The sequence below is a fragment of the Artemia sp. Qi Xiang Cuo genome, chromosome 14 (genome assembly GCF_049724085.1).
Source record: "Artemia sp. Qi Xiang Cuo chromosome 14, ASM4972408v1, whole genome shotgun sequence".
Classification (NCBI taxonomy): Eukaryota; Metazoa; Arthropoda; class Branchiopoda; order Anostraca; family Artemiidae; genus Artemia; species Artemia sp. Qi Xiang Cuo.
In genome coordinates this window covers 449,505-461,589 of record NC_142807.1, presented here as the reverse complement: position 1 = coordinate 461,589, position 12,085 = coordinate 449,505, and the positions used below count along the sequence as shown (strand labels likewise).

General features: G+C 36.5%; 1 protein-coding gene across 2 annotated transcripts in view; it reads right to left on the bottom strand.

The window, feature by feature from the left end:
* Window positions 1-10,098: 10,098 nt before the first annotated feature.
* Window positions 10,099-12,085, bottom strand: part of LOC148944027 (uncharacterized) — a 122,157-nt gene continuing 120,170 nt past the window's right edge. For both annotated transcript variants that reach the window (XM_089100377.1, XM_089100379.1), the window contains one exon: window positions 10,099-11,690. In XM_089100377.1, the coding sequence (XP_088956503.1) occupies window positions 10,984-11,690 (707 nt within the window). In that variant the 3' untranslated portion in view covers window positions 10,099-10,983. The remainder of the gene's footprint in view (window positions 11,691-12,085) is intronic.

Here is a 12,085-nt window from a genome sequence, read left to right as displayed (position 1 = left end):
GCAGCAATTTTTTTCACGGACAGGCTCAGGTAGGTACTCTACATTTTTATGTAGTTCTTTTCGTAGACTTATTTTGCCCAAACGTTCATCTACAGCAGCCCAGAGGTCTCCTGTTTATAAATAAATTCAATTATGGAATTCAATCTCACCGGATGTCCCTTTATTTCTGTCTGCAAAGGCAGTTATTCGTCATGTATTTCCAGTTTAGTAATTTCTCTCTCCTTCGTTTATTTTCCCTGTTTTCTCTTTTCCTAGTGTTTCTCCTTTTGTGTTTTTCCCTTATAGATCGTTATTATTATTATTTTATTTTATTTTTTATTTTTTTTTTACTGTATGGTAGTGTTTATTCTCTTTAATCTTTATTTCATATATATTGTTTGATTTAGAGTAATATTTATAGTTGTTTTAGTGCTTTATTATTGTGTTGTAAGGCCCACAACAAGCCAAGCTTCTTGGGCCAAATAATTTTTCTTTACGTTTGTAATACAGTTTAGTATTAATAAAATGATTGATTGATCGATTGAATAAATCTGCCAAAACTAATACGCCAATTGTGTTTTAATTTTTCATGCACTGTGAGCCAAAATCAAACCAGGATTAGTTGAAAAACGTTCAGAAATTAAATAAAAAACAAGTTCTATTAGCTGAAAGTAACCAGCGACGTTAAAACTTAAAAGGAACAATAATTATTCCGTATATGAAAGGGGCTGTCCCCTCCTCAACCCCTAGCTCTTTACGATAAAGTAACGTAAAGAGCAAGGCGTGGAGGAGGGGACAGTCCCTTTCATATATGGAATAATTGCTGTTCGTTTTAAGTTTTAATTTCACTCCTTACTTTCAGTTAAAAAAAAATTGTTTTTATTACTTAATCTAACAAAGACGATACTTTTGTCAACATATGAATAACCATGTATATTGCAATTACATCTGTCTGGTTTATATGCAAAGTAACACAAGAGACAAAAATTAACGTACAAGAGAGTAGTGAAGAATTATGGTATAAAAAGTAATATTTGGCAGGTATAGTCACTAGTGATAAATCACTAGGGGTGGCAACATGATTGGATGATTTTCGGGGATTCGGGGAACCAAGTTTTTGTTGGGATGGCGCATAGATTTTTGGGTAAATCCCCGAAAATTTGGGAATAGTGCAAGCCCTGCTTGACTTTTAATCAGGAAAATCGAAATACTTATCCACACGAGAAAAGAAAAGCTTCGACTTTGTGGCTGACGCAATAAAGAATCGCCACAAAATTAATTCAAAGTCAACCAAACACCGCCGCCTCTTCCGGCGGCGGCACGCGTGCGGCGCGCCGGCGACGTTGTGACACTTCAGCGGCGGTCAACCAAGCCTCTCGTTGGCGGCGTTGGGTTGATATGCCGGGGTGGTGCTGGGGTCTAGGTAAGACACAGAGCGCTACAAATATCAGACTTTAGAGGACAAATTATGTTCTGGGAAGATGTTTTTGAAATCCCCCTTCACCCCAAACTCAAAACTTTCTAAAATTCTACTTCAGAAGCTTTTTAAATATTTTTAAAGCACTAATAGATGGAGCGCTACAAACATCTGAATCGACTTTAGAGGACAAATTATGTTATGGGAAGATGTTTTTGAAATCCCTCTTTGCCACAAACTCGAAATTTTCTAAAATTCTACTTTAGAAGCTTTTTAAATATTTCTAAAGCACTAATTGACAGAGCGCTATAAACATCAGAATTGACTTTAGAAGACAAGTTATGTCATGGGAAGATGTTTTTGAAAGCTCCCTTCCCCCAAACTAAAAAATTTCTAAAATTCTACTTTAGAAGCTTTTTAAATATCTCTAAAGCACTAATTGATAGAGCGCTACAAACATCAGAATCCACTTTAGAGGACAAATTGTGTTATGGGAATATGTTCTTGAAATCCCCCTTCCCACCAAACTCAAAATTTTCAAATATTCTACTTTAGAAGCTTTTTTAAATATTTCTAAAGCATCATAAAGACATTAAATATTTCATAAAGTCATAGAGCGCTACAAACATCAGAATCGACTTTAGAGGACAAATTATGTTATGGGAAGATATTTCTGAAATCCCCCTTTGCCCCCCCCCTCCCCCTTTTTAAATATTTCTAAAGTGCTAAGACATAGAGCGCTACAAACATCAGAATCGACTTTAGAGGACAAATTATGTTACGGGAAGATGTTCTTGAAATCCTCCTTCCCCCCAAACTCAAAATTCTCCAAAATTCTATTTTAGAAGCTTTTTTAAATATTTCTAAAGCGCTAAGACATAAAGTGGTACAAGCATCAGAATCGACTTGAGAGGACAAATTATGTTATCGGAAGCTGTTTTTGAAATCCCCCTTCGCCCCAAACTCAAAATTTCCCAAAATTCTACTTTAGAAGCTTTTTTTTGAATATTTCTAAAGCGCTAAGACATAGAGCGCTACAAATATCAGAATCGACTTTAGAGGACAAGTTATGTCATCGGAAGATGTTGTTATGGGAAGTTATGTTGAGTTGAATTGAAGTTATCAAGTATTTTGCAGTAGGTTGCACAGGTTGCATCAAGACATGGCTAATTGTAGACAGAGAAAAGCCAAGACAGATAGTCCAATTGAGAGGCAAATGTTTAGGGTTTCAAAAACATCTTCCCATGACATAACTTGTCTTCTAAAGTCAATTCTGATGTTTGTAGCACTCTATCAATTAGTGCTTTAGAAATATTTAAAAAAGCTTCTATAGTAGAATTTTGGAAAATTTTGAGTTTGGGGGAAAGGGGATTTCAAACACATCTTTCCATGACATAACTTGTCCTCTAAAGTCGATTCTGATGTTTGTAGTGCCCAATGTCTTAGCGCTTTAGAAATATTTTAAAAAGCTTCTAAAGTAGAATTTTGGAAAATTTTGAGTTTGGGGCTAAGGGGATTTCAAAAAATATCTTCCCATGACATAACTTGTCCTTTAAAGTCGATTCTGATATTTGTAGCGCTCTATGTCTTAGCGCTTTCGAAATATTTAAAAAAGCTACTAAAGTAGAATTTTAGAAAATTTTGAGTCTGAGGCGAAGGGGGATTTAAAAAACATCTTCCCATAACATAATTTATCCTCTAAAGTTGATTCTGATGTTTGTAGCGCTCTATGTCTTAGCGCTTTAGAAATATTTTAAAACGCTTCTGAAGTAGAATTTTGGAAAATTTTTAGTTCGGGGCAAAGGGGGATTTCAAAAACATCTTCCCATAACATAATTTGTCCTCTAAAGTCGATTCTGATGTTTGTAGCGCTCTATGTCTTAGCGCCTTAGAAATATTTAAAAAAGTTTCCAAAGTAGAATTTTGGAAAATTTTGAGTTTGGGGTGAAGGGGGTTTCAAAAACATCTTCCCGTGACATAACTTGTCCTCTAATGTCGATTCTGATATTTGTAGCACTCTTTGTCTTAGCGCTTTAAAAATATTTAAAAAAGCCTCTAAAGTAGAATATTGGAAAATTTTGAGTTTGGGGGGAAGGCTGATTTCAAAACATCTTCCCATGACATAACTTGTCTTCTAAAGGCAATTCAGGTGTTTGTAGCGCTCTATCAATTAGTGCTTTAGAAGTATTTAAAAAAGCTTCCAAAGTAGAATTTTGGAAAATTTTGAGTTTGGGGGGAAGGGGGATTTCAAGAACATCTTCCCATAACATAATTTGTCCTCTAAAGTCGAGTCTGATGTTTGTAGCGCTCTATCTATATGTGCTTTAGAAATATTTAAAAAGCTTCTTAAGTAGAATTTTAGAAATTTTTGAGTTTGGGGGGAGGGGGATTTCAAAAAGATCTTCCCATGACATAATTTGTCTTCTAAAGTCAATCCTAATGTTTGTAGCGCTCTATCAGTTAGTGCTTTAGAAATATTTAAAAAGCTTCTAAAGTAGAATTTTAGAAAATTTTGAATTGGGGGGGAGGGGGGAATTCAAAAACCTCTTCCCGTGATATAACGTGTCCTCTAAAGTCAATTCTGATGTTTCTAGCGCTTTATCTATTAGTGCTTTAGAAATATTTTAAAAGCTTCTAAAGTAGAATTTTAGAAAATTTTGAGTTTGGGTGGAAGGAGGATTTCAAAAACATCTTCCCATAACATAATTTGTCCTCCATAGTCGATTCTGATATTTGTAGCGCTCTATCTATTAGTTCTTTAGAAATATTTAAAAAGCTTCTAAAGTAGAATTTTAGAAATTTTTGAGTTTGAGGGGAGAGGGATTTCAAAAACATCTTCCCATGACATAACTTGTCCTCTAAAGTCAATTCTGATGTTTTTAGCGCTCTATCAATTAGTGCTTTAGAGATATTTAAAAAGCTTCTAAAGTAGAATTTTATAAGATTTTGAGTTTGGGGTGAAGGAGGATTTCAAAAACATCTTCCCATAACATAATTTGTCCTCTAAAGTCTGATATTTGTAGCGCTCTGTGTCTTACCTAGACCCCAGCACCACGCCGGCTCATCAACCGACCGCCGCCAACGAGAGGCTCGGTTGACCGCGGCTGAAGTGTCACAACGTCAACGGCGCGCCGCCGCCGGGAGAGGCGGCGGCGTTTGGTTGACTTTGAATTAATTTTGCAGCAATTCTTTACTGTGTCAACCGCAAAGTCGAAGCTTTTCTTTTCTCGAGTGGTTAAGTATTTCGATTTTCCTGATTAGAAATCAAGCAGGGCTTGCACTATTCCCAAATTTTCGGATATTTCCCCAAAAATCCATGTGCCACCCAAAAAAAAATTTGGTTCCCCGAATCCCCGAAAATCATCCAATCATGTTTTGCAACCCCTAGTGATTTATCACTATTGACTATCCCTGTCAAATATTATTTTGTATACCATAATTCTTCACTACTCTCTTGTACGTTAATTTTCGTCTCTTGTGTTACTTTGCATATAAACCAGACAGATATAATTGCAATATACATGGTTCTTCATACGTTGACAAAAGTATCGTCTTTATGAGATTAAGCAATAAAAAAATTTTTTTAACTGAAAGTAAGGAGCGATATTAAAACTTAAAACGAACAGAAATTATTCCGTATATGAAAGGGACTGTCCCCTCCTCCGCGACTTGCTCTTGACGTTACTTTAGCGTAAAGAGCTAGGGGTTGAGGAGGGGACAGCCCCTTTCATATATGAAATAATTATTGTTCGTATTAAGTTTTAACGTTGCTCCTTACTTTTAGTTAATAAAACTTGTTTCTTATTTAATTTCTGTACGTTTTTCAACTAATGCTGGTTTGATATTGGCTCACAGTGCATGAAAAATTTAAACACAATTGGCACATTAGTTTTGGCAGATTTATTCCGGATATAAACGGTCGCCTTTTCTCAATACTTTGCTCTTTACGCTAAAGCTGTTAGCACTTTTAAAAAAGCTTCCTATTCTAATTAAACAGCCCCTGTGTTTCAATTTTAGTAAACAGTCATTTTTTAGCGTAATTAATAAGGTATTGAGGAGGGGCAACCCTTCATATATGGCATAATTTCTGTTCGTTTTTCAAATAATGCTGCTAAATCTGGCTCACCCTCTATGAAATATACCCCTCCCCCTCACAGAATTCCTCTGTAGAAATTTCAATCAACGTAAAGTGCACCTCCTCCTGTCAAATTCCCTCCAGACAATTCTTTCATTGCTGAGAATCCACCCTCTGCAAAATTCCTTGTGGACAATTCACCCTGAAAAATTCTCCTTAGTATTTTTTCATTGGAATAAGACTTTAATCTATATATTGATTTCCCAGTCACTCCAGAAATTCCCCCTTCCGTGGAAATTATTTCCCAGAAAACAAAACGTACGGAAAAAAGCACCCGGAACTTCTCCATCTAAAAAATTTGGCAAAAAGAATGCAAGACAATTAAAAAGAATTTCTATGGTAATTCTGTCAAAACCCCCAGTGTAACATTTCTCCCAGAATATTCACTCATCAGAAATGTCCCTCCCAAAGGAAGATTCTCCCCTTAGAAATCCACCCCAAGTAGAACTTCCCCCCTCACTAAGGTGCATCTTCGCACTTTCAAATGTTTTATGGAGAGTCCTTGACTACAGGAAGTCCGTGCTAGTGTTTCAATAAACTCAACAGAAACTTTATGAGCACATGGACCAATAAAAATAAAGACATCTTCTCATATCATAATTTGTCCTCTCAAAACTGTTCGGATTTTTTTTTACTGGCCTATCTCTTGTCAAATCCTTTGCCTAATTAATGAAGTTTAAATGGCATAGCAAGTTGTCTTCTACCCTCTGGCACCTGTATACTACCCTTAAAGGGGTTATGATAAGCAAAGTTGTGACATCACAAACAGGGTTCCATAAGCAATGTCAGCTAGATAGTAAATAAGTTAAAGGGATGACTATTAAATGGAAATCTGATTTTGGAATATATTTTAATGAACAAGGTTAAAAGCTGAAGTTGTGTAAGGTAAGCACTGATTTATAATTATGATAGTAATATAGGATGAAATGTGAGCTTTAACAACTCGTAATGTGTAATAATTTGCATTATATAGAGGGGGAGGAGTGGAGGTAGGTACTTCAAAGTACCTTCCCGGGACATACCTTAGCATGTAGACCCATCCCTGAAAGTTTCATTTTCCTAACCCAACCCCTTTCCAAGATAGCCAAAAGTAACTAAAGTAGAATTTTTCCCCTGCTTCTACTAGAGAGTAACTGTGCAACTTTACAACCCAATTGCCTGAACAATATGCAGTAAGAAATGGTAAAGGCACAGTTTAGATCCCCATCATTAGGACAACTTATTTCTAACTTGTATTATTCAGTCAATTGAGCTGTAAAGTTGCATAGATACTGTCTATTAGAAGCAGATTGTAAACAAGTTACATCTTACTGTATATCCCAGTCCTATTGGTAGGGCCTCTGCACCTCGTACTACAGGGAGAACTAAACTGCACCTTTACTGTAATAAATAAGCTGTTTTTATCATGGGGAACTAATCTGCAGCTTCACTCTAGACAGGAGCTAGGCTCCCTTTAGGCTTGGATTGCCTCAAACTGTCATGTCAAAGGATCACATAATAATCAAATGGCTTCAAGTTTTACCATCTGCCAAGAATATCTCGTACCTTTGATAATCCTTGGTTACTCGAACAAGGGATCCCAATGAGCAAGCTTCATGGGCTGTGAATTCAGGACGGTTAGCCATTTCTGAATTTTTTGCCAATGAACGCAGAACTCGGGTTTGAACCTGATATTTCTGCGGGTTCCAGACTCAAGGAACCCGGGTTCAAACACGGTGAGAACCCGGCAGCTGAAAACGCTTAGAAGTGGATTTGTGTTGAACCCACAACCCTAAAAACGCTTAATGTAGAACTCGATAGCAACCAGTGTTCGAACCCGGTGCCTGAAAACGAGGCTCTAATAAATGTCTGTCTACTACAGTCTCGGCGCATAACGCGTATAAAAGCTCCTAGTATTTCCTTTGTTTAAGCTATCCATTGTAAATTTCTCAGTTCCTCGATTAACTTTGGGCAATGGTGCGAACCGGCGAAGTGGTTCGCTACTGCCAGTCTCTTTGGTTTCACAATAATCAGTGGTTTTAGATAGGCCTAGCAATATTGCACCATGGAGCGTCAAAACTTTTTCTTCTTGTTAAGAAAAATTATTCCCTTGAATTTTTCCTCTTTTGTACTCTTTTTTGGGGCCATAAAATGTCCTTCAGAATTTTATGTAGGACCCTTTGTTTTTCATCTAATAACTTGTGGAAGAGCCCTATTCAAGAAAACACACAACTTCTGTTAAGAACTGTTTGCATGAAATTCTTAGTGAGTTCTTAGAAAATTGAAGGACATCCAAAGAATTGTATTTGTATTGTAAGAAGAATATAAAGTAATGCTTGTTGTTATTATTGTTGTAAATATTTTGCCACAAACTTGTAGATGAGGGATAACTTCTCATCAGGAACCATTTTTTATGACTGAGTTAACCCTCATGATCCTTTTCATCATCTCTCAGGTTTCGGGTTATAAGCAAGTTTGCTAGGCTCTGAATGGTGCAGAATTGTGTTGAGATTATTCAAAAATATTTAATCATTCTAGTTACCACGTGTATTGTACATTACTAATCAGAATTTATTTTGTCCAGGGTACGTATGGAGCCAGAGCCAGAGGGAGGGGGTATGGCCCCTCATCTCCTTTTTTAGCAAAGAAGCAAAATTATTAAAAACTAGTATTTGATTTTCTCCTTAATGAGCTTTTCAGTACTACAGACAATAACTATCAAACCAATATCAATAAACATATGAGAAAAAAGGTGGCGACTAAATTTATTTTACCTGCAAGTCTGCATTCATGCCGACCATATAATTTCCCTGTAGAAAAATTGATAAAACTATAGAACTGAAATATCAATGCGAAGCTTCAAATTTCCTAATCAAATGTCATCAGTAACGGCATTGTTCAAATAAAACTTATTTTTACCATGATTTTCCTTATAAACTCATTCTTTGTCTCTCTTTCCATTCTCAAACCAATGTTATTTTTAACTTTTCCATTATTACATCCATACCAATTATTTTTCTTTTTTCAAGGATTTCCTTTTTCTTAATTATCTCTTCAACGTATTACATTCTTCCTTATCCCCTAGACGCTCTGTCCGTCTCATTTCTTTGCCTGTTCTCCAGGCTGTGAATACCGATGCCACACGCGTACCTATCATAGGCAGCGCGCTAGCGCTGCCTCAGAAAAGAACGATGTGGGCACAATGTGTTTTTTTTTCTTCCACCGGGCACTTCGTATCGAAGGAGTTGTCGTAGAAAATTCGATAAGGGCTCATTCGATTGGAAATCGGAGTGGCTAGTGCCCTTTTTAATAGTCGAAAGTGATCGGAGGGCAACTAGCCCCCCCCCCACGCCCATCATTCCCCCAAACACATCCAATCAAAATTCTGAGATAGCTATTTTGTTCAGCATAGTTGATTTCCAGATAGAAAATATGTTTTTGAGGAGGACACTACCCCACAACTCTCGGGGCAAGGATTTTAAGTTATGCCCTGAGGGCATATAAGAAAGATATTGGCACAATGTACTATGTATTATTTTTTCCTTTAGAGCAGGGCACTTCATACGGAAGGGGTCGTCGTAGAAACATCAAAAGGGGCTAATTCGCTTGGAAATTCGAAGGGCTAGTACCCTTTTTAATAATCGAAAGTGATTGGAGGGCAACTAGCCCCCCCCCCCCACTCCCATCATTCCCCCAAACACAACCAATCAAAATCTTGAGATAGCCGTTTTGTTCAGCGTAGTTGATTTCCAGATAGAAAATATGTTTTTGACGAGGACACTCCCCTGAAAACCTCAGGGCAAGTGATTTAGTTATGCCCTGGGGGCAAATAAGGTTTTTATAGAAGGCGTTGTCGTAGAAACTTCAAAAAAGGCTCATTCGATTGGAAATTCAAAGGGCTAGTGCCCATAATTGTCGAAAGTGATTGGAGGGCAACTAGCCCCCCCCCCCCATCCCCATCATTTCCCCAAACACATCCAATCAAAATTTTGAGATAGCCATTTCATTCAGTGTCGTTGATTTCCACGCAGAAAACATATTTTGACGAGGATACTCCCCCACAACACTCAAGCTAATGGTTTTAGGTTATGCCCTGGGGGCATTTAAGGTTTTATAGAAGGCGTTGTCGTAGAAGCTTCAAAAAAGGCTCATTCAATTTGAAATTCAAAGGGCTAGTGCCCTTTTTAATAGTTGAAAGTGATTGGAGGGCAACTAGCTCCCCCCACCCATCATTTTCCCAAATACATCCAATCAAAATTTTGAGATAGCCATTTTGTTCAGCGTAGTTGATTTCCAGATAGAAAATATGTTTTTGAGGAGGACACTCCACCACAGCCCTCGGGGCAAGGGTTTTAAGTTATGCCCTGGGGGCATATAAGGTTTCTAAAGAAGGTGTTGTCGTAGAAACTTCAAAAAAAGCTCGTTCGATTGGAAATTCAAAGGGCTAGTGCCCTTTTTAATAGTCGAAAGTGATTTGAGAGCAACTAACCCCTCTCTCACGCCCACCTTTTCCCCAAACATATACAATCAAAATTTTTAGAGCAATTTTATTCAACGTAGTTGAAAGTTTTGGAAATTAGGTCTTTTTCCACAAAATAAGTTTTTCAAAGAAAAGCAAAGAACTCCATTAAACAAAAAATGAGCAAACATAAAATCAAATAATCTACCAAGCGTGAAACTACCACAAGTCAGCATTGGTAAATAAATGAAACCCAAACCAACAGAAATTACAATAAATAACCAAGTCAAACTCAAAACGAGCAGAAATTAACATAAGTTGGGCACAAAACCCCTATGCCTTCCCAAGCCCAGAACAAAATTTGCACTTTACTGAAAAAATATAAATGTTTTTACTTTTATAACTTTAATAAATCAAATAACATTAATATTTTGTCTACCGCAGGCAAAAATCCAAAATGGGACCGTCTTACCCCACCCACCCTATACGTATGATTGATTTGACTTCCACTTAACACATTCAAACAACCAGATTTTTTTTCACTGTTCTTAGTACTTTCAGCTTAAATTTTTCTATATTATCACGATACTTTCTTGATTTTTTTTTTTTTTTTATGATCTTAATGTGCGACTATACTGAAACATGCATAAGCAGCATTTAATGCATATGCTAAATTTCGGAACGACATCACAGAAAGGAAGCTTCTTCTTTCACATGGAGAAAATTTATTTAAAATAAATAGAAAATGCGTCAGTTTGGTCTCCAATAGCCACAGTTTGTACAGAAGCTTCTAATATACAACAACATATAATGTAATTTATGTTATCACACAGAGACACAGAGACAAAGGGATACAGAGACACAGACACAGAATCAGCAATAGAGAAAAAAAAAACTTACCAGCTAGAGAAAGAAAAAAGAGGAGGAAAAAGAAAAAACAAAACAAAATTAATAAGTTAAATTAATGTAGTAATAAGAAATTAATATAATACATATAATTATAATATCTGGTTCTTATTGGTTTTCCTGTGCGTGTATACTTTGATGTATTTTTGTGCAGGGCTTTTCGCCTGTGTGAGTTTTTTGATGCCTTCTCAATTCAGAACTGGTAAAAAACCTTTTAGCGCATATGGCACATACGTGAGGTTTATCCCCTGTATGTGTTCTTTGATGTTTCTTCAATGAAGAATTGTCGAAATACTTTATTTCACATAAGCTACATTTGTAGGGTTTTTCTCCCGTATGAGTGTTTTTATGTCTGCTCAAATCAGAACTAGCAGAAAACCTTTTTTCACATATAGAACACACGAACGGTTTATCCCCAGTGTGTATCCTTTGATGTTTACTTAAACTTGAGGCCATCGTAAACTGATTATTGCAGATGTCACATTTGTAGGGTTTTTCCCCTGTATGCACTCTTCGATGTTTAGTCAAGTCAGAACTAGATGAAAACTTTTTCTCGCACACGGTACACTCATAAGGTTTATCTCCGGTATGAATTCTATGGTGTCTATTTAAACTTGATATCAGAGAAAAATTTTTTTCACATATGCCGCAACTGTAGGGTTTCTCTCCAGTGTGAGTTCTTTGATGTATGTTTAGATTATAATTATTAAAAAATTGCTTGTTGCATATATGGCACTGATGGCGTCTTTTACTTATATCAGGCGACTGTGCTTCCAACATCTCGATTCTGCAAAGCTGAATTGGAGCTTGATTACCTAGAATAGAAGATACCTTAAACTTCGAAAATCCAAATATGCTATGACACAGAAGCACCTATTTATTGCTGGTTCCTTTCCAGGTTGCCAAATCTATTCAAATAAAAACCTCACATTCAACTAACTTTAAATAAACATAATTGAAGGTTTTAAAGCCATTTAGAAAGGGATAAGTCATTTTAAGACACAGGGATCATATTAAAGAGCATTAAACATTTACTACAAACATCACTGAGCTGTGCAACTGCCCAAAGTAGTTTTGCAGTTTAAATTCTGAATGTTGAGGCTGAATCTTATGTAACAAAATCGGTGTTTTGGAAGCGCGACACTAAGATTAAAATGTACCAGTATTTTGAAATGCATCGTTACTCTAGGAGGGGGTCTCCAATGGAACA